This window comes from Belonocnema kinseyi, chromosome 3, assembly GCF_010883055.1.
Source record: "Belonocnema kinseyi isolate 2016_QV_RU_SX_M_011 chromosome 3, B_treatae_v1, whole genome shotgun sequence".
In the NCBI taxonomy this organism is placed as follows: Eukaryota; Metazoa; Arthropoda; class Insecta; order Hymenoptera; family Cynipidae; genus Belonocnema; species Belonocnema kinseyi.
The window spans coordinates 67,412,983-67,434,196 of NC_046659.1; the positions used below are offsets into that span (position 1 = coordinate 67,412,983).

At 28.0% G+C, this 21,214-nt stretch overlaps 1 protein-coding gene across 2 annotated transcripts in view; it reads right to left on the bottom strand.

Moving 5' to 3' along the window:
• Positions 1-21,214, bottom strand: part of LOC117168750 (protein draper) — a 71,948-nt gene that overhangs the window by 8,219 nt on the left and 42,515 nt on the right. Inside the window, exons 7-16 of one of the 2 annotated variants that reach the window (XM_033354499.1) lie at positions 20,011-20,148; positions 18,382-18,561; positions 17,906-18,233; positions 14,840-14,947; positions 14,219-14,383; positions 11,835-12,041; positions 9,071-9,226; positions 5,971-6,147; positions 5,732-5,842; positions 3,065-3,271 (exon numbers count right to left, since the gene is read on the bottom strand). In XM_033354499.1, coding sequence (XP_033210390.1) covers positions 3,065-3,271; positions 5,732-5,842; positions 5,971-6,147; positions 9,071-9,226; positions 11,835-12,041; positions 14,219-14,383; positions 14,840-14,947; positions 17,906-18,233; positions 18,382-18,561; positions 20,011-20,148 — 1,777 coding nt within the window. The remainder of the gene's footprint in view (positions 1-3,064; positions 3,272-5,731; positions 5,843-5,970; positions 6,148-9,070; positions 9,227-11,834; positions 12,042-14,218; positions 14,384-14,839; positions 14,948-17,905; positions 18,234-18,381; positions 18,562-20,010; positions 20,149-21,214) is intronic. The other variant, XM_033354500.1, reaches the window with a different exon arrangement.

The following is a 21,214-nucleotide window of genomic DNA, read 5'->3' on the forward strand; positions in this document are numbered from 1 at the left end:
CCCCCCCCATTTTTGTCAAATGTCCACATTTTGAGACCCCCTGAATCCGAAAAACAGGTTTTTATTAATGTGTCTGTCTGTATCTCTGTCTGTATGTATTATGCCTCTCTGTCTGTGAGCACGATAAGTTTTGAAAAAATCATTCTATTAGATTGGCCTCTGGTACAATCTTTTAGTGTCCTAAACTTGGTCAAGTTCGTTACCCAGCCATTTTGGGTATAAAACTCAAAAAGTGAGCGCATTTTGAATATTTTTGAGACCACTTTTTTCAAAATTCAAAATTTTTCTTTACGGGTGTTTATAGTATTCAAAAAGTTGACCAATTTATCACGATGACTTTTTTCATAAAACCAAAAATTATCAGAGTTAAAGCATTTACAAACTTCCAAAAAACACACGAAAATGAACCTTTTAAGTCAAATAACGGACGATATGAAAAAAAGGCAAGAGAAGAAAAAGTTTGACTTCTAAATGCCCCACAAAATTATCATAACAACATTTTTAGTTTTCTTGCAAAATCCAAAATTCAAATGTTGACAGCATACAAAATAATGAAAAATCCAAAGATTACATTCTTTCATGCAACAATTTCACAGTATTTCAAAGATTCTCAAATATATAACTGCATTTTTAACAAAACAAAATATATATATATAAATAATTATATATTATTATATAATAAACATATATAACTTAGAAGTTAAAAAAACGGTAAGGCTGCTTAGTAATCGTAAGTGTAAAGTTTAAATCACAAAAAAACTTTGGAAATGAGCAAATTTAGTTTATAGAAAAATAACCAAAGTTGCAATAAAATGTTTAATAACAAACATTTTTTAACGAATACGCATTTTCGTTAACGGGACAATGAAACTACGTCTGTTTAAATACCAATGTAAGTTATGAATTATAATAATATGCATTTACGGGCGCAAAGCGCGAGATAAATATATTATCGAGCTCGTAGATTTTTTGCAGATTATTTTGTTTTATTGAAAGCTTATAAAATTTCGTACCAAACTGTCGTGGCTGATTTTTAAATTTTTGCTTGTTTTTTTGTTTATTTAATAACAAAAATGACAAAAATTAAATTTTGACTTTTGAAGTATAATGGTTTTAAAAAATGCTTTGATTAAATCAAAAATATCTAGAAAGCTGAAAGCAACTATCCAAAAAATATGTCAAATAGCGATGCAAATGTTAAAAAATGTATTGAATTTGTAATAAAGAAATAAGTATGAAAATGGTTTCGTGGGAATTGGCAGCGATTCGTTTCTTGATTCGCAATAAATTTAAACAATTTATGGACAAAAAGAGTTTCTTAGTTGAATTATTAAAAGTTCATAAATAATTTGTTACTTTAAAATCAAATTTTATAAACAAATATCCATGTCAGGTATTTTTGATGGAATACAGTTGTTCTATGGAATCGATTATATATTACTTGGAAATAAAATCTAATTATCATATTTGGTCACCAAATAAAAGTTAATAATTTGATGACAGTAAACAATATATTATTGTAAACAACAATTGTTCAAACAATTTTTTCCTATTTTATGTATTTATAAATAAAATATCGCTTTTTTCACGGAATTAATGACCAGTTGTTTAGCAACGACTTTTTTCTATGAATTAATACCATTTGATAATTGTTTAACCAAACTTAATCAACAAATGCATTATTTGGCTATTTTTTAACATTCAAACTTGTTTTTTTGTGATAATCAACTGTTAATAATACATTTTTTAACTTTTTTGATAGTTCGATAACGATCTAATATTTTTATTTTTATTTACTTAAAAATAATGATTTGTCATAAGTTGATAAAAATTGATGATTTATTAAAGAAACTTAATTACTACTTGGCTTTCTTTTTCGGCTTCTGAAAGTAATCCTCTTTCTGGCTTCACGAAACAAGTTCTTAAATAGTGGATCGTTATTGAACTATTAAAAAAATTTTTTAAATGTGTTATTAACAGTTGATTATCACAAAAAAATAGTTTAAATGCTAAAAATAACTAAATAATGCATGTGTTGATTAAGTTTGGTTAAACAATTATCAAATGTTATCGATTCATACCAAAAAATCATAGATAAATAACTGAGTGTTAATTCCGTGAAAAAAGCGGTATTTTATTTATAAATGCGTAAAATGAAAAAAATTGTTTCAACAATTTTTATTTACAATAATAAATTGTTTACTGCCGTGCAAATGTTCTTAGAAATGTAGAAGTTAGTTATTTACAGTTAATTTCATCGAAAAAATCAAGTTTGTACCTCCAAAAACAGTTAAATAGTGCATTTGTTAATTAAGGTAGTATAAACAGTTATTACTTTTTATTTGTTGGCCAAATATTATACTTAGGTTTAATTTCCAAGTGATATGCGATCCATTCTATAGAAAAAATTTTATTTATTCCAACAAAAATACCTCATTTAGATATTTGTTTCTAAATATTACTTTTAAAAGAACGAATTAATTATTAAATCTTATTAATACAACTATAAAACTCTTTTTGTCCATAAATTGTTCAAATTTAGTGCGAATCAAGTTACGAATCGCTTCCCATCCCCCCGAAACCATTTTCATTCACTCATTCGATTATAACAATTTCAATCAATTTTGTAATATTTGCATTGCTATTGGACATCTTTTTTGGATAGCTGTTTTCTGTTTTATAGATATTTTTGATTGAATTAAAGCTTTTTTCAAACAAAAAAATTAACAAAAATTTACAAATCGGCCACGACTGTTCGATGCGAAATTTTATCAGCTTTCATTTTAAAAAAGTTATACCGGATAATAATTGTCTTCTTTTTATCTTTTTACACATTCATATTTGTGTATTTGTATCTATAAATGTGTTGAAAAATTATGAATTAAAGGCTGTGTGCAGTAACCCGACGTGTGATGAATGTGCAAAAAAAATAAAATAAAAAGAATGTTGAGTTCTATGTGAAATTGTGAATAAATTTTCTTTTTTACTAAGTTCATAAAAATTAAAACCTGTAGATTTCCAACATTATTTTAAATTAAAATCGAAACTAAAGTTATATGCATACCAGGTGTGGTTACTGGTTCGGCGATATATTGCACTTGAACCATCTCCTTCTTTAAATCTGACACTTTTCGTCGATGATAAAACCAGGCAGCAAGAGATATCGCGACTACCATTATAGCAGCAAATATCCCTCCAATAATACTGCCGATCCCTGCTTCTTCCTTTTCTTGGAAAGTCCGGGAAGTCAGTTGATCTCTGCATTGCGGACCTGGCGAAAAAATTAATGTAAGCGTCCGCACATTTTTCTAATTTACGAATTAACAACAAAATGAAACCTAACTGCATTTAAAAGAAATTTCTACGATTTGAATTTTGAATCTGTTTACTAATGTTTTATTTGACAATAAAGATGAAATTTTTCCTATAAATGCTCTTATTTCTTTAAACTTCTTATATTTATATATGACATCACGAGATCAGTAAAGACACTTCTTGCAAATAATATCCAGCAGGTGATGTGTGATACTTCTATAATAAAAAATACTTGGAAAGACTTTATGTTGCAATTTTTTGTTGCAGACAAACGAAAAATAATACTGTATTACAATTTTTTTAATCCTAAGTAATTTTTAATATTATAAATAAAGTTAACAAACCAATGAATATCTTAGCCATTTCACGCTCCAAACATTTCGTTCCTTTAACAACATTGACCAACATTTTTTTGCCAAGAATCAAAATGTACTATTTGCTCATACTGGATAACAATTCATAATTTTTTAAATAAATTTGATAAACAAATACAGACTTAAGTCCATTTTCAACCTGTAGATCTCGATTTTTTAACAGAATAAATGTTTAATTACTTGGAAAAATCCTTTGCTTAGAACACTTTATCAACCGAAAATCATTGGTTTTTTAAAACTAAATTTACAACAGTGATAGTATGTGTTCTTTATTTAAATAAATTTTATAAGAAATGCAGATTTTAAAACAAAATTTGAATTTGAATCCGTGAATCATGAAACTAGTATGATTTTAGATTAAAATTTCGAAATTAGGACAATATCAAAAAGTTCAAAATTGAATATTTGAAGATTTGAATATTGGAAATTGGATCATTTCAAATTCAGAGGAATTGAAATTGTATTATTTATAATTAAAACTATTAAAAATTAAATAATTAAAACTTGAAAATTTTTCAATTTCAATAATTGTAAATTCAAAGCGAATAAAGTTTCACCATTTAAAATTAAAACATTTCTACTCGGGGACCTCAAAACTTAAACGAATGAAAACTGCATTTAAAATTTTGTAAATTCAACCAATTTAGTTTTAATTACAAACTTAAAACCTGTAAAAAGGACAAATTAAAAATGTAGCGCTCATAATGAAACTTAATTTTTTAATTTTAAATCTTCCTTAAAAATTATTCTTCATTCTGGAAATTTTCGAATCAAATATTTTTCAATTTGAAATTATTTCTTTCTTTAAATCTTCAACTAAAAATCGGACAATTTCAAACCTTTACGTTGAAAATTAAAAATTTTAAACAAAGAATACAAAAAAATATTGCTCTAATATGATTTCATTTTTTGAAATTGTACAATTTTAAGCTTTCCAATTCGAAATTGCTTTATATTTAAATATAAAATTATTAAATTCAAAACTGACTTCTAAGGCTTTCTATATGAAATTTTGCATTTAATAGAATTGCATATTCAAAACTATAATTTTTAATTAAAATTATAGAAATTTTAAACACGATAAATATATTATTAATAAGTATCATATCATGTAGTATCAAGTGACATTTAAAACAACTGGACAGTTCTTTTTACTAAAATATGTGATTTCTAGCAAATAAAAAATAACTGGCATTTTCACTGCTCAAAATTGAAGAATTAAAAATATTGCGAGACATATTGTGAACCTTTGAAGTTTAATTATTCTAAACTGGCCACCCTGAAGATGTTTTTTTTTGTCACGAAATCGACTACCAGTGAATCAGAAAGATTTTGCCAGACATTTATTATTAATTTTAATGAATTTTATAAAAAAAATACCATCGACAGTACAATATAAATTGTTTAAAGAAATGTTTGCTCACTCTTCAGAAATGACATCACAGAGTTTCTAGTCCTTGTTCATAAAATTTATTCAATTATATCAAAATGATGTTACCTGACAAATTTTCCTAAAAAATATAATCATTTCTGAATCATTGGCAGTCGATTTCGTAACAAACGACATTTATTTCTTGAATTTGTTGCTTATAACTTTAAACATTATTTTCGATTAAAAAATGGTAACTAAGCATTGTTTTACGTATATCCCGAAAATTAAATTTAAAAACAAACTCTCCAAGTATTGTTAATCTTGAAGTAGCACTTCGTCAATTATTTTTTGATATAAAAATAAATACATTGTTTTAAATTTTGTAACCTGCTTGTTCTTATTTTTAGGGAGTGACTTTACTGATTTCATGAAGTTTTACATCGGCGCCCACATTTTGTGGAAGTTTAATTAACTTTCATTTTTAACGTAAAATGCCTAATATCATCCCCAATTCTAATTTGAAAATAATCATTTTGACCCTGACTTAGAAAAAAAAAGAGACTATCTCCTAACGAGAAAAGGCAGTAAGGGCCCCTTTTTATGCCAACGCCAACAATTAATGTAGTTACAAAATAACTACCATTAATTATATTATAATAAAATATATTACCTGTAAATCCGTGCTTACAGATACACCCATCAATTGGATGACAAATGTAAGAATCACTTTTGCATTCACACGGTGTCATGCAATGGTCTCCGAAATATCCTTCCGGACAAACTGGAACGAAAAATTGAATTTAAATTTTATCTTTAGTATGACATTCATATTAAAATTTTGTACAAAATTTAAACATAAACAAAATTTGGTTGTATGAAGGGAAAATCATTTTCAAATTATGTACTTACTTTCCGTGCATCTGGTTCCAGTCCATCCAGAGCTACATTTACAGGTACCATCATGAGGCCTGCATAGGCCACCATTCTCACATCTACAATGCTGTGTACAATTGTTCCCGTAAGTTCCTAACGGGCAAGATATTTCGCAATCTTTTCCTTTCCATCCAGGAATGCATTGACATTTTCCTAAAAAAATTATTATTCTTTCTTATTTACTACATCTAAACTTAATTTTGTAAGATTCTTCATATCTTATATTCTATTGTCGATTTCAATATTTTATCCATTTTTAGTGCAAACTCAACGGGAATATAAATTAATCTTAAGCATTAAATAAAAACGTATAGGCCAATTCTATTTCAAATCATGCAAAATTTCAAGGAAAGACTAGGACATCTTCAACCAAAAAGCTTTTGAACTTAACGTTTCTCTACAGAAGCATCTTTCAAAAATCTTGGACGGACTTGAAAAGAAACCGTTTTTTTTTTAAATTTTTTCTTAGTTTATTATTTATATCCAACAAAAAATTTAATCTAAATTTAAGGCAATATTTTTTGATATAATAACTCCCAATCCTACAGGCTTTTTTTTATAAATAAATGTTTATTGTAAAAATAGAATTTCACTTATTTTAAAAGGGGCTTGATACTTTTTTTTCTTTAAATATTTAAAATCTTTATAAACCAATAAAAAGTAATTAACTTTAAAGAAAAGTCGAGGGCAAAAGATTTTAATAACCTTTGGGTCAAACAATTATTTTCTGAGCTTCAAGTAACCGTTCCATTTACAGGGTCCGCTAAGGCATATTTTTATAATATTTCACATTTAGTCACAATTTCACATAGAACTCGACACTCTTTTATATTTTTACCTATTAACACTTACTTATTTGTATGTATTCATATGTTACAAAATTTAGGAATAAAAGCTGTGTGCAGCAGCTCGAATAGCAAAATTATGCTCGTTCGAAAAATACTAAACTTTAAATCAAAATTCTTAAATTTGTTTAAGAATTCTTAGGAATCTGCAAATAATTGCAACAAATAAACAATTAATTTTTTAGAAAATTGTTGAAGTATGTGCTCCTTTATTTTAATTCTAGAATTATTGATCTAAATTCCAAATTATTCTGACTCCCTAAACTGGACTTCTCTGCGTAATTTGAAATGGAATTAGTCTTGTTTCAACAATTATATCAGTAAAGTACATGTATAAAAACACAATTTAGTCAAATGTCTTATCACGCATCGGTTCGAAACTACAAAATTTCAAATTAAAAATTGCTAAACAATATTAAAGCCAGTTTTTAAATATTGAAATTAACATACATTTTTTATAGGCTGTACTTAAATTATGTAACGGATAATAGGTCTTTTCATTTTGTTACAAACCGTAAAAAACTATTTCTACCTCCCCTCTTCCTTCTTACAGTACGAAATTTATGGCTTCCAGAAATAATAAAATGTAGGACTTGAAACAAAACGATGTTTGTTTTGTTTAAGAAAGTATATGCTTTGCAGAGTGAAACTTTTTCAAAATTCCCTGATTTTTCCTTTAATAATTTTTCATTCTTACCATTAACATTCAAATACCAGCATTTTAATCACGTAATATTTTTAACATGTAATCTTTTATACATATGATAAACAATATTTCAGGTACAAACTTTCATTTTTTTATTTGTTTATTAATTTTCAACAAAAATCAATTACATTTCTACGATAAAAGATGAATTTTGAACAAAAAAACTTGAATTTTCATCGAATTAATGAAATTTTTAACAACATAATCGAATTTTCAACCTAGAAAGATGAATCAAAAAGACAAGTTTTCAAAAAAAAAAATGGTTAGTTTTTCAATTAAAAAAGATTGCAGTTGACTTTTGAACAAAAAAATATGAAATTGAAACTAAAAGTAAATTTTCTATGAAATAGTTAAATTGTCCACCAAAAAGCATGACTTTAACAAAATTGTTGAATTTACAACCAAACAGTTGCATTTCCACCTCAGAAATTTGCAATTTCTACTAAAATAGATTACTTTTTTAAAATAAAAAGACAAATTTAAAAATTTATTTGAATTTTTATCCAGAAAAAAATTTCGTTGACTTTTCAACACCAAAAAAGGAGTTTTAATCAAAAGTACATTTTCTACGAAAATAGTAGAATTTTGAACCCAAAAAGACGAATTTTTAACAAAACAGTTAAATGTTTAACCAAAAAGGATGATTTTTCAATATTTTTGAATTTTCAAATAAATAACAAAATTTGTGACTAGAAAGACAATATTCAGCAGGAAGCAACTGGAGACAAAAGAAATATAAATACAAGGCAAATGAATTAGGAACAAAAGTATTATATCAAGTTTACCGCAAAACTTTATTTTTAAAATTCTCTCATTTTTCCCTGACTAATTTTTTATTTTACGTGACCATTCCGTAAAAAATTGTAACACAATTTATCGATCCCTCCCCCTTGACCTATTAAATAATTTAATTACGGCCCCTTATATTGTGTTGAAAAAGGTTAAAATCAAAAGTAAAGGTAAATATTTTAGAATTGAGGATTTTGCAAAATCACTTCATAATGTCATAATGCGGGCTAAAATTAATTATTTGATACTTTTGAAGACGTTAGTATAGCTAAAAATAGATTTACCAACTTTCATTCGAAATAATAGTTAATTCTGATCAATATTTTTTGTAAAATGACACACTAAAGCCAAAATCAAATAAATCGTGAAAATGGTTGTTCCTCCCATATTTTTAAATATTTTATCTGTTATACATAAATTTTTAAAAGTCTTGAAATGTTTTTGTTCTGTCATAATTGCACGTCCTATAACGTAACCTTTGGCAACGTGTAAAATTCATATCACAAATATACATTCTTTGATCTCTCGGTTTCGAACATTTTTTTTTTTTGAAAATATCATTGTCTAAAATATTGAACTTTTTGACAATCACCCAATTGCAAATCAGAAATATATGTTCACAATTATCTTAAATTTGAGATAATTTTTGAACTAGATAATTATTTTCCCTCGCATCTCAATGTATAATTAGTGACGGTTTTAATCATTTTTGGAATTAATATTCTTTTGATGTTACCTGTTACGTGATTACACTCTCCTCCATGTTGACAGGTACAGTGTTTAGCACAGTTCAATCCAAATCTATTCGGAGGACATGGATGTTCGCAAGTGAGTCCTAAGTAACCTGGCCTGCAGACATACTCTCCAGTGACATGATCACAGGTCATGTTTCCTGAAAAATTAATAAAGATAATTTGGAATCCTTTTTACAAAATATTTCCATGAAAGTGCACAACGCACTGAGAAAAAATTACACTTAATTATTACAAAACCAAATTTTCAAAACAGCTGTTTGATAATGAAAGATCAGTATTCATCTTTCAAAGCAGAAAAACTTGTTTTTTGAACAGATTTGTAATAGTTAAACTTAAGTAATTATATGTTCTAAATAAAAAAATTATTTTCTCAGTGCTTCGAATATTTTGATTCTTTGATGAGAAATGCGGTCGCCCTTAAAAAAATTAAGTACAACATGAAATCAGACAACATGCAATCAAGTATAAGCTACGAATGACCTGAAATGTACAATGAAGTTCCTGCAAACAAATTTTTTAAAATAAAATAATATTTTGGGCGTGAGTCATATACCTTTATCAAACTCATAATTATTTATAAACTTTAGTTTTTTAATGGAGTCATAATATAAATGAAAGGTCCACGGTCTAAAAGCCTGTTAATTGACATTTCAGAAATTTTACACGGCGAAGGAAAATCGTTGTTATTTTTGCAATTTTCAATATTTTTTCAAATTGTAAAATATGTTTTGTTCATTTACTAGAAAAAAATAATACAAATAAGTATTAGAACATTGAAATCAAAATCAATCGTTATATGACAATTGAAGGCTATTCATATGTTATCTACGAGGGGTTTCGCGGTCTATATCTGCTATCTGCAGTATTCTAGCGCTGGTTTTCTATTGTTTTTCCCGAGCTCGAATGTTTATGCGTAATTTTTCAAGCTGCGCGCAATTTTTATATGTCAAAATGTTTAAAATCACAAGTCGAAAATAGATGTGCTTGCAAAAATGTAAAATAAATTGTAGCAAACATTTTCTGAGTGTTAGTAATCAACACACGTCGCTCACATTCATCTTTACAGCGATCTGTAGACGACAACATCGAAGATGACGTGAAATTCCCCACAAAAAAACTTTCGACGTACACATACACTTAACTTCATACACACAAACACGCGCGCGCATACACACACTGACATGTGTTTCACTGTCCTATTCTACGAGCAAACTGAGCCGTTATGAGAAAAAGCACGGAATTCCCATTAGGCGCCATAATCAGTTAACAGGTTTAGACCGCGGACCTATGCTCTGAAAACCAAAACGTGATTTTCGAAAATCCATTAAAATAAACTAATAGGAATTTTGCCGCTTTGCTAGCGGGATAATAACTCCATATAAAAAATGTTCGAGAAAATAAAAAAAACTTCAATTTCGAAAAAAAGTCCTTTAACAGATTTAGACCGCGGACTCTTCAAATGGTATCAGTTTCGAAAACCTGTGAAAAATGCAATTCATGAGCTGATTGTGAAAATGAATGAATTTGATCTTCATTAATTAATTAAATTAAGAAGAATTATATAATACGCAGTAAATCGAAACACAATAAGTAATCGATGAATCATAATACGGAGATTGGTTGCGAAAATAAATGGATTTATTTTCATAAATTAATAAAAATGTGGGATAAATTAGCACCATTTGGCAAGAAAATATATACAATTGATGGGTTGGATTGTCCCAGTTACGACAGAAGGCTTAAAATATACTTACAGTTTTTTTCCTAATGCTGACCAGTGGAGCAGGGAGAAGAGAATTAAGTTTTTTTGTTTGTTTTAATAACGTGCCATGGTAAATATTAAAAGGGAGGAAGCATTTCATTTCTACAATACTACTACCATATTATGATTAATAAGTAACATACTCCAATTTCTAATCAAGCAAACTAACTACTTTTAAATATTCAGTTTTAAATATTGTGGAAATCTAAAACATATGTAAAACTATCTTACTTTCAGTTTAGGTAAAAAAAAAATTTACTTCTGTTACTGACCAAAAATTTCAGCATTTTGTGTAATAATAATTAACTCAATAATTTTCAAATTATTAATTTTTAATAATACAATATTTGAGTCATTAAACTCTCGATATAGTTTCCGATCTAAAATTGGAACAACTTAAGTTATTGTTTTAAAATTCAATAGTCTGCATTTTCATTAGGAATTAAACAAATTCCAGTTTCATTCATTGGTAAATATTTGATATCGAACACATTTAATTTAAAAGCGGACCATATCGACCATTTGATATTTTAAGAGCTTGCTATTATTAAACATATTTCAATTACATAATAAAAACAAATAAAAATTTTAATTGGAATATTAAAGATATTTGTTAATTAGAATCCTATTAATTAACAATTAGAATGAACTATAGAAAATTCCAAACTTGAACAAAAATTAAACAATTATTCTTTTTTATAAAAGCAAAAAGTGCTAATGTCCTTTTCGTAGATAAGGATTTTTAAATTTTATATTAACTTGCTAACTCAAAGTATTCTTAGAACACTAGAGTTAATCCTAATTTATCACTTTACGACAATTAAAGTGAATCGAGAGGAAGTTGTAATAAGGAAGAGTGGAGGATGAGATCTAGGAACTAAAGAATAGAATAGACATTTCCCAGTATAAAATATGAAAATACCCGTGAAATTTAGATAGTGATTCGTGATCCTGCTTAACACGAATTTAAAAAAATGCCTTACCTTGAATTCTTTCAGGACACTTCTCTTTACAGCCAATACCATAATATCCTTCTTTACAAGGCTGATTACAGTCTGGACCGTCCCAACCTCTGGAGCAAACACAGGCTCCAGTATTTGCGTCACAGGAACTATTATTCTTACAGTTGCATTGCGAGTCACATTTCTCCCCATAAAGACCAGGAGGACATTTGGTTTCACATCGAATTCCTGTTTATTTTTAATAAAAAATTGTGTCGAATCTTACACCATAATTCCCCATTAATTTCCTCTAATTGGCCGTCCATAAACAACGTCACTAATTTGTCTCCCCCCACCCCCAATTAAAGTTTATCTTGCTAAACACTAAACGCTTCGGTAGTAAGTCCAGGATGACTGAAAATATTAAAATATCAGACTTCACAGTCGGAAATGCCTTCAAAACCAGGGAAATAGGGTGATTTTCCATGGAATTAAGAGAACACATTCTTTTAAATAAATAATAGTTGAAGTTTCAACTAAAAAAAATAATTTTCATCCATAAAATTAATTCAATCAAAGAAGAAAATTATTCAAAAAATTATTTTTAACAACGCAGTTCAACTTTCAACCAAAATTATTCAAAAAATTATTTTTAGCAAAGCAGTTCAGCTTTCAACCAAGTAATTCTATTTTCAACAAAAAAATACATTTTTAACCAACCTGTTAAATTTACAACCAAAAAGATGAATTTTTCACGAAGTAGTTTAATAAAATACGAATTTTCGACAAAACAGTTGAATTTTCAACCCGAAAATATGAATTGTCAGTAAACAAGTTAAATTTTTATATCAGATGTTTAAATTTTTTAATCAAAAGTTTTATTTTCAGCCAAAGAGTTGAATTTTTTACCAAGATGATCGAAGCTTCAATTAGAAAGAATAACTTTCTACCAAAAAAGACCAAAAAACCGTCGAATTGAACCAAATAATATGAATGTAAAAAAATAATTCTAAATAAAAAGTTCAGAATACAACCAATTAGATCAATTTTCAACGAAAAATACGAATTTTAAAAAAAGATCAACTTTCTGCCCAAAAAAGACGAATTCTCAACGAAATCCGTGAATTTCTACCAAATAGTTGAATTTTCAACTCATTTAGGATCAAGTTTTCACAAAAAATGGAATAATTAAGTTTGCAGGTAAGAACATTCATTTTTACTCAAAAAAAAAATGAATTTTCAAAAAAATAGTTAAGTTTTGAACCAAAGAGGGAAATCTTAAAAAAAAAGAATTTTAACAAAGTATTTCAATTTTTAACCAATTTGTTCTATTATCAACTGAAACACCTAAGTTTTTTACCGAATAGTTAAATTTCCAACATAAAAGATGAATTTTCCATCAAGAAAATTAATATGAGACGAAAAGTCACATTTCTACCAGGCCGTTTAATTTTCCAATAAATACTTCAAATTTTTACCAAATAGTTGAAATTTTTAGCAAGATAGGTGAAGCTTCAAGCAAAAAGAATAATTTTCTATGAAAAAAGACAAAATTTCAACAAAATACAAGAATTATTCACTAAAACATAATAGTTGATATTTCAACCCAGAAAAATTGTATTCAAATAAAAACCAGTTATAATTGAACCTAAAAATATGATTATTATATAAAATGGTAAAATTTTAAAAAATACATGAATTTTCAACTAAAATTATAAATTTTCAACAACAACAATCAGTTTTGAACAAAATAATTCAACATTCAACTAAATAGTTAAATATTCTACGAAAAATATGAATTTTCAAACAAGAAGATTAATTTTCTACCAAAAATACGAACTTTCAACAAAATAATATGTCAATTTGCAACAAGCAAAAAGTTCTTTAAACGAAATAGTTGATTTTTTAACAAAAAATCTCAAATTTTAATCAAAAACAGATTAGTTACATTTCCATTCTAAAAAACTGTGAAGTCTGAAATATATAAGTGATTATCAAAGTTTTTATGTTACTATTGAACTGTTCCTTTGTAGGGCCATTTTTCACTAAATTCGCAAAATTAATATAAACTTATCACTGAGAAACGCATCGCACGTTATTTTATTTCGTAGAGTTACGTCCGCTGTCCCGCTTACCGTTATCAACCATAACTTTTAGAGTCCCACCCCCTCTCAAATTGGTAACGTAGTTTATGGACGGAACCTAATCTATATATTATTTTTGTTCAATACATTTGCAACAGAAATTTGAATAAGAATTTTGACCAAAAAAAATTTGAAGCTATTCCTGTACAATTTCTTTAATGGTTTTTGATTGGGAATTCAATGAAATAGCATATATATATTCTTTTTTTGCAGGTACAAATTCAAGAAGTAAGAATTCGATTTTGTCGACCTGTCTATGAATTCGACTGTTAAATTACAAACCTTTCCATTGAAGCTTGCAGATACAACGACCGGTAGCAGGATCACAGCCATTACTATTATCTGGTTCACAGTCACATTGCTGTGCGCAATTATGCCCGAAGAATCCGTTCTCACACTTGTCTTTGCAATGCTCACCGGTGAACCCAGCAGCACAGGTGCATGCGCCTGTACGTTTTCAAAACAAAATATCGTGGTTTTTGTGCGTGTGCAATGAAGAGATTTTAAGAAGATGCAACTTTAACATTAAAGTATCAAATATATTTTTTTATTTGCATGACCACTTTAAAAAAAACAGGAAAATAGAATTGGAACATTTCGTAAGAAGAAGACAAACTTTTCTGAAAAGAATTTTCATGCTAAGAAAAAAGTGGGAGATTACATAAAGTACACAAAAGGCTACAATCTATTTGGGTGCTGATTGTTTTCTGTCGTTCTGTGAATTTATAATCAATGTTTGTAAGTCACCTAAAAATGGGTAGCAAGTTTTGTTACTGGCATTACATGTAAGTTTGATGGAACTGGAAACATGCTTTTATTATTGCATATTTTGAGCTGGGGTTAGAACAAAAGGTAAAGTTGCACCTACTGGTACTAAACATGTAGAATCAGTTTTACTCTTACCATTCTGCGGATTGCAGGCTGCATCGTTATAGCACTGGCATTCACTTTCACAGCCCAGACCAAAGAATTTGTCGTCGCAAGGACGATCGCATAGGACTCCAACCCATCCTAATAAAATTGCAAGTGCGTAATGGCGAATCTGATTACTTACCATCGTTCGTTCTCATAAAAAATAGAAGTAACCCTAGCAGACCTCGTGAACGAAACGGTTACGCAATTGCATTGACTTTCAAGTGAAATTTCCGTCCACTGGTCCCCACTAGGGCATATTTTCATGCCTTTTCACATTTACTCACAATTTCACATAGAACACTACACTTTATTGTTATCTTTTTACACATTTATATTTATCAGGGTGACGATTCGGCGGAAGATATCAAAAACATATTTACATTTGCAGCTAAGTGCAAACATTTATTTTAATCCACGTCGTTCATTCTGAATACCCTTTAACACAAGAGAGCAGAAAAATGCAAAATAAATACATTTTAAAACAAATACTTAAATTTTCGACTAAAAAATCATCACAATAAGTGATGATAAGTGAACAACACAATAAGTGACAATAAGTGAACAACACAATAAGTCTTTAACTAAAATGGTTTAATTTTCGAGAAAAAATTACCTTTCCGCAAAAAAACGAGATTAAAAAAAACACTTCCATTTTTAATTTTAATTAATTAATTTCAACAAAAACCGATTAATTTTCAACTAAAAAAGATCATTTTTCAACAAAAAAATGCTGTAATTAAAGTTTTATTCAAAAAATGAATATTCAACCAGAGAGATGAATTTTTACCTAAAATTATGGAATATTCAACTGGAATAACAGTTAAATTTTTGGTTAAAAAAAAATAATTTTCAACCAAAGAAATGAATTTTTAATTAAAATGATGAATCTTCATGAAAAAAAAATTGGACAAAAGATTAACTTTCAAACAAATAATTTTATTTCCAGTCTAAGAGATGAATTTCCACTTAAAATGGTAAATATTTAACTGGAATACTTATACTTTCCCCGAAAAGAAGAACTTTGAAACAAAAGGAAAAACTTGCAAAGAAAAAGATCATTTTCTAAAAAAATCGATCTCTACCAAAATATGTGGATATTTAACGAAATAATTGAATTTTTTTGTAAATACAATATATCGGACTGAAATTTTGGAAAATGTATCTGAAGACCTTTAAGTACGTTCATGTACTTCATTTTAGTAGGAATTTCGATCACAATTATTTTCAAAGAGATTACCTGAAACCATTTTTTGACATAACATCAAAATTGGTTGAATAAATTTTCTTATATTTAAAATATCTGTAAGATGTAAAGAAACGTACATAAACGTAATTTACTATCGGCTCTTAGATTATTTGAATTTTTAGGCCGATATTTTACATATAAAAAAGTTCTTAGTTTCAAAAAATTGCAAGGTACAAAAAGAAAAGATGTCAAAAAATGGTCCCAGTTTTAATTTATTTGCAAATAATTTTTAGCGAAATTTCTACTCAAATGAAGTACACAAACGTAGTTTATGGTCTTCTGATACTTTTTCCAAAGTTTCAATCCAATATTTTTTAACGAAAAAAGTTCTTAAGTACAAAAAAAATTCAGTAAACTGAAAAATTGAGGTCGGTAAAATAGGTATTTGAGCAAGTCACATGCCAAATCTTCACCCAAATTGTCGAATTTTTAACAAGAAAAGATTGATTTTCAACCAAACTATATGAATTTTCAAGTTGAATTATGTATCTTGAACTGAAATGGTTTAATTGTATACAAAAAAGATGAATTTTCAAACATAAAAATTATTTTTCAACACAAAAAGGCAATTTTTCATAAAGTACATACATTTTTAAACAATTAATTTCATTCTTGAATGAAAAATATCAATTTTCTCTCAAAAATATAACTTTTAAATGTTCTGTTAAAAATCTAATCTTTGACAACAATAGAAACGGATTTTCAGCAAAATAGTTACATTTCCAACCAGATATGAATTTTCAATTCAAATGATGAATCTTCAGACAAACAAAAATAATTTTTAACGAAAGAGTCTAACTTTTAACCAAGTAGTTTAAATTTTAGCTAAAGAAAAATGAGTTCACAACGTACAATGTAACTAAATTTTCTATAATAATTCATCAATATTTCTTCTTTGCAACACTACTTCTACTCTAAAAACTACTTCAAGTATGTACTTTCATTACCTAAAATTTAGAAGATGGAACTTTTAAGATGTGACAAGATATTCGTTTAAACTCTTGTTTTCTTAATCCGAATTATAATTCTTTTAAAAAATTCCTATTCCATATCATGATAAATGAGAAGCAAGTAAATAAAACTTGATAAATCTATTTATTTGGAAAAAATTGAGAAAATTATTGCTTATGTATGTTTGAAATATCATCAATTCGATTCTCAAACTTAAGTAAGAAAAAAAATCTCACAGGGCAAAACATTGCCAAGGGTTTTTCTCATAATGGAAAATAATAAAATTTCAATAATAAACTATGAATTAATTACAATAAACAGAGATAATCTAAATAATCTAAAACTGTAGATAAAGTAGAAATCACTTTTCTTAATTGACCAAAATCATAAAAATAATGAAAACACGAATTTTTCTGCGACCAGTAGTAAATTTCCGGTTTTCAAATTAAATTTCCGGTAATTTCCCTGGTTTTCCGGTCCATATAAATGCGCAAAAAGATATAAGAACTGTCGAGTTTTATATGAAATGGGGTGAAAATATGCCCAATAGCGGGCCCCAGTGAATTAAATGGTCACTTGCGGTGATGCAATTGCGTAACCGTCCCGGTCACGCGGTCCGCTAGGGAATCCAAACACAAAATAATAATCAAAGTTTAAATTTAACAAAGGTAAACATAAAAAAATGCGAACGCAAGTAAAATATTTGCTGCTTCTGTCATCCTCTCTTGGTTTTACTCAGCATTATATATTCGGAAGAAAACCATTCCAATTCGCTTATCGTGTCTTTTGCAGTTCGAATTAAATTTCGAACAAATTTTTTTCCGAACACTAGGAAAATAAGGAATTTTTATTCTTACCGGCAGTGCAGGTGCAGCGTCCGTTTTCCTTCAAGCAGTTGGCTCCATTTTTGCATGCACATTTCTGTGCACAGTCTTCACCGTAGGTATTTTCGGGACAGACTTCACTACAATCCTCACCTTTAAATCCTGCGGCGCAAATGCACCTTCCATTGATGGGAGAACACTGAGAGTTGTTCTGGCATTTACATTTGTGTTCGCAATTTTTCCCGTAAGTCAGAAAAGGACAAGTTCGCGAACAAGTAATGCCACCCCATCCAGATTTACAATGGCAATCACCGCGCCATGGATGACAAAGTTCCGTATTTTCCTCGTTGCATTCACAAGGCTTTACATGAAACATCGATCAAAACTATTTTATAATTTTGGATTAATAGAAAACATATATAGAAAGAGTATAGACAAAATACACATTTGCGTGGTTAGAATTTATATAATGAAAGTCTGTTCAAAATAAGTATTATTTTTAAATTAACCTTTTCGCAATTAGCGCCGTAGAATCCATTAGGACAAGCTCTGTCGTGGCAATTTCTTCCCGTCCATCCTGGACTGCACTCGCATTTGCCGTCAACTGGATTACAAGTAGCTTCATTTAGACAACTGCAATGACCTGTGCAATTCTGGCCGAAGGTTCCCTTCGGACAATTGTTGAGACACTGGATATAAAAATAAAATACAATATGAATTTGGATTCTTTTAATACAAAGCCAGATTAATTGATTATTTTTAACCAACATTTTCAGTAAGAAACCAATTTTGAAGAAGAAAGGTGAATTTCTAAAAAAATAGTTGAATTTTAAATCCAAAACAGATGAATTGTTAACGAAAAATATAACAGTTGATATTTCAAGAAAAAATATTAAAATTTATGTAATAAACAATTTTATGAGCTACAACAAAATTTCAACAAATTAATTAATTAAATAGTTCATATGTTCATCCAAATTCATCAAGAAAGTTAATTTTCAAACAATCCAAATAAGCTCCCAATGTGAAAGGACAAATTTTCTATATAAACACAAAAATTTTTATCAAAATAGTTAAATAGTAATAATAACCAAATAGTACCACTTGAAAAAATTTTAAACCAAAAAGACGAAATTTTTAGTAGAAAGTTGAATTTTTTAACCAAATAGTTGAATCTTCAACCCAAAATAACCCAAATTTGTTAACCAAAGAGATGAAACTTCAATCGAAAAATTATTTTGTAATAAAGAGGTTCAACTTTAAAAAAGACAGTTGATTTTTCAACCATCAAAAATGAGAAATGTGCACAAAAATATAATTGTTCATATTTCAATCAATAAATATTCCAACTCAAAAACAGATTAATTCAACGAAAAATATGAAATTACAACAATTGAAATAGCTGAATTTCCAGCTCAAATAATTAATTTTTAAGAAAAGAAAAACAAATTTTCAACAAATTAAATAACCAACTAGTTCAAGTTTTCAAACGAGCAAAATAAAATTTCAACGTGAAAGGACAAATTTTCTACCATAAACAGAAAAACTATCATCAAAATAACTAAATTTTCAACTAAATAGTAACACTATTAGAAAAACTTTCAAACCAAAAAAACGAACTTTGTAGTAGAAAGTTGAATTTTTAACCCAACAATATGTATTCTTAACGAAAAATATAATAATTCATATTTCAGCGAAAAAACTTTGTTTTTAATAAAACAATGGAAACAGTTGAATTTTCAATTTAAAAAAATTAATTCTCAACCCAAAAGCATTTTTGAATCACTAGAATTGAATTGATATGTCTTTTCTACTGATAAAGATAAAATAATAAAATTTTCGACTAAATAGTGCCAATTCTGACTAAACGAGATTTTCTGACTGGCTTATATTAATTCAGTTTTCATTTGAGCGACAAACCGAGGAAAAAGGGAATAGAAGGCCGTTTCTTGAAAACAGGGAAATAAAAGAATTATTGAATAAAGTGGGAAATAGTTGAATCGCGAAAGTTTGCAAAGTCTGCAAATTATCTGTAAAGGTAAGTAAACTGGTAGTATTTTTTTATCTACTATCCAAGAACAGAAATTATTATGATTGGATTTGTGAACGTTTCTAAAACACCTGTGATTAAAGCTTACTTTTTCTCCTTTGAACCCGGGCTTGCACAAACAGTCGCCGGTAATGTGGTGACATGTTGCGCCATTGTAGCAGTCACATGGCAAGGAACAATTTTTTCCCCAGAAGCCATCTGGACACCTATTTGCACAGGCTGACCCCTGAAATAAAACAAGAGATGAAGATCATACCGAGGAAAATTTATAAGAAAAGATTACACATGGTGACCATTCTATTCACTGGGCCCACTAGGACATAATTTCATCCTTTTTCAAAATATTTTTACATATATATATATATATTCATTTCCAGTTGTAAGCTTGTGATAGTGAATCGCGTGAACGTAATAATAATAATAATAATAATAATAATAATAATAATAAATTATTTGTTTATTACTTATTTATAATAATTTATTAAAAATTGTACATAAAACTTATCACACTTTTGGCACATATATATTAATGTATTTGTATTCATTCATGTATTAAAAAATTCAGAAAGAGAATTTTTAAAAAATTGAATAAATACAAATACGCGCGCGCGTGCGTGTGAGTGTGTGTGTGTGAAAAAAGAGTGAAAAGTTTTATGTACAATTTTTAATAAATTATTATAAATAAATATTAAACAAATAATTTATTATTATTATAAAAAAAAACATTTCAGTGTTGAAATTTTGTCACAGGCTTATACTGCCCAACATGTCGAAGGCATTTTTGGTTAGAGTTGGATTTTTTATTTGATCATTTTTGCACGGGGCTGTCCCGGTATATATCATCAGTCACGGACGCATTTTTATAATGCAATCAAGTGATCTGATGAGAGCAGTCTGCCCAGACATATTGGACAAAGCCTGGTTTTTACTCCATCATTTAAAGATGAGTAATTCATAGCAATTCATTATAATTTCACGATAAAAGAAAGAAAACAAAGGAAATTTAAACCTGCAAGCTAAAAATAACGCCGAGATTTTGTACCGGGCCGGGTGGGGGGGGGGTCGCTTTTTATTGTAAATTCAATGATACAGGCCTAAAATAAACACACAAGAGGGGATGTATATGTATGTGTATGTATATGTATGTCTATTATGTATATATATATATATATTTATATGTAATATGTATATATATGTGTGTATATGAATATGTGTGCATACTTATTCTTTCCAGTCGCGACGCCTAAAATGAAATTTGTTGTTAATGGTTCTTTTTCTGTCAAAAATTATAC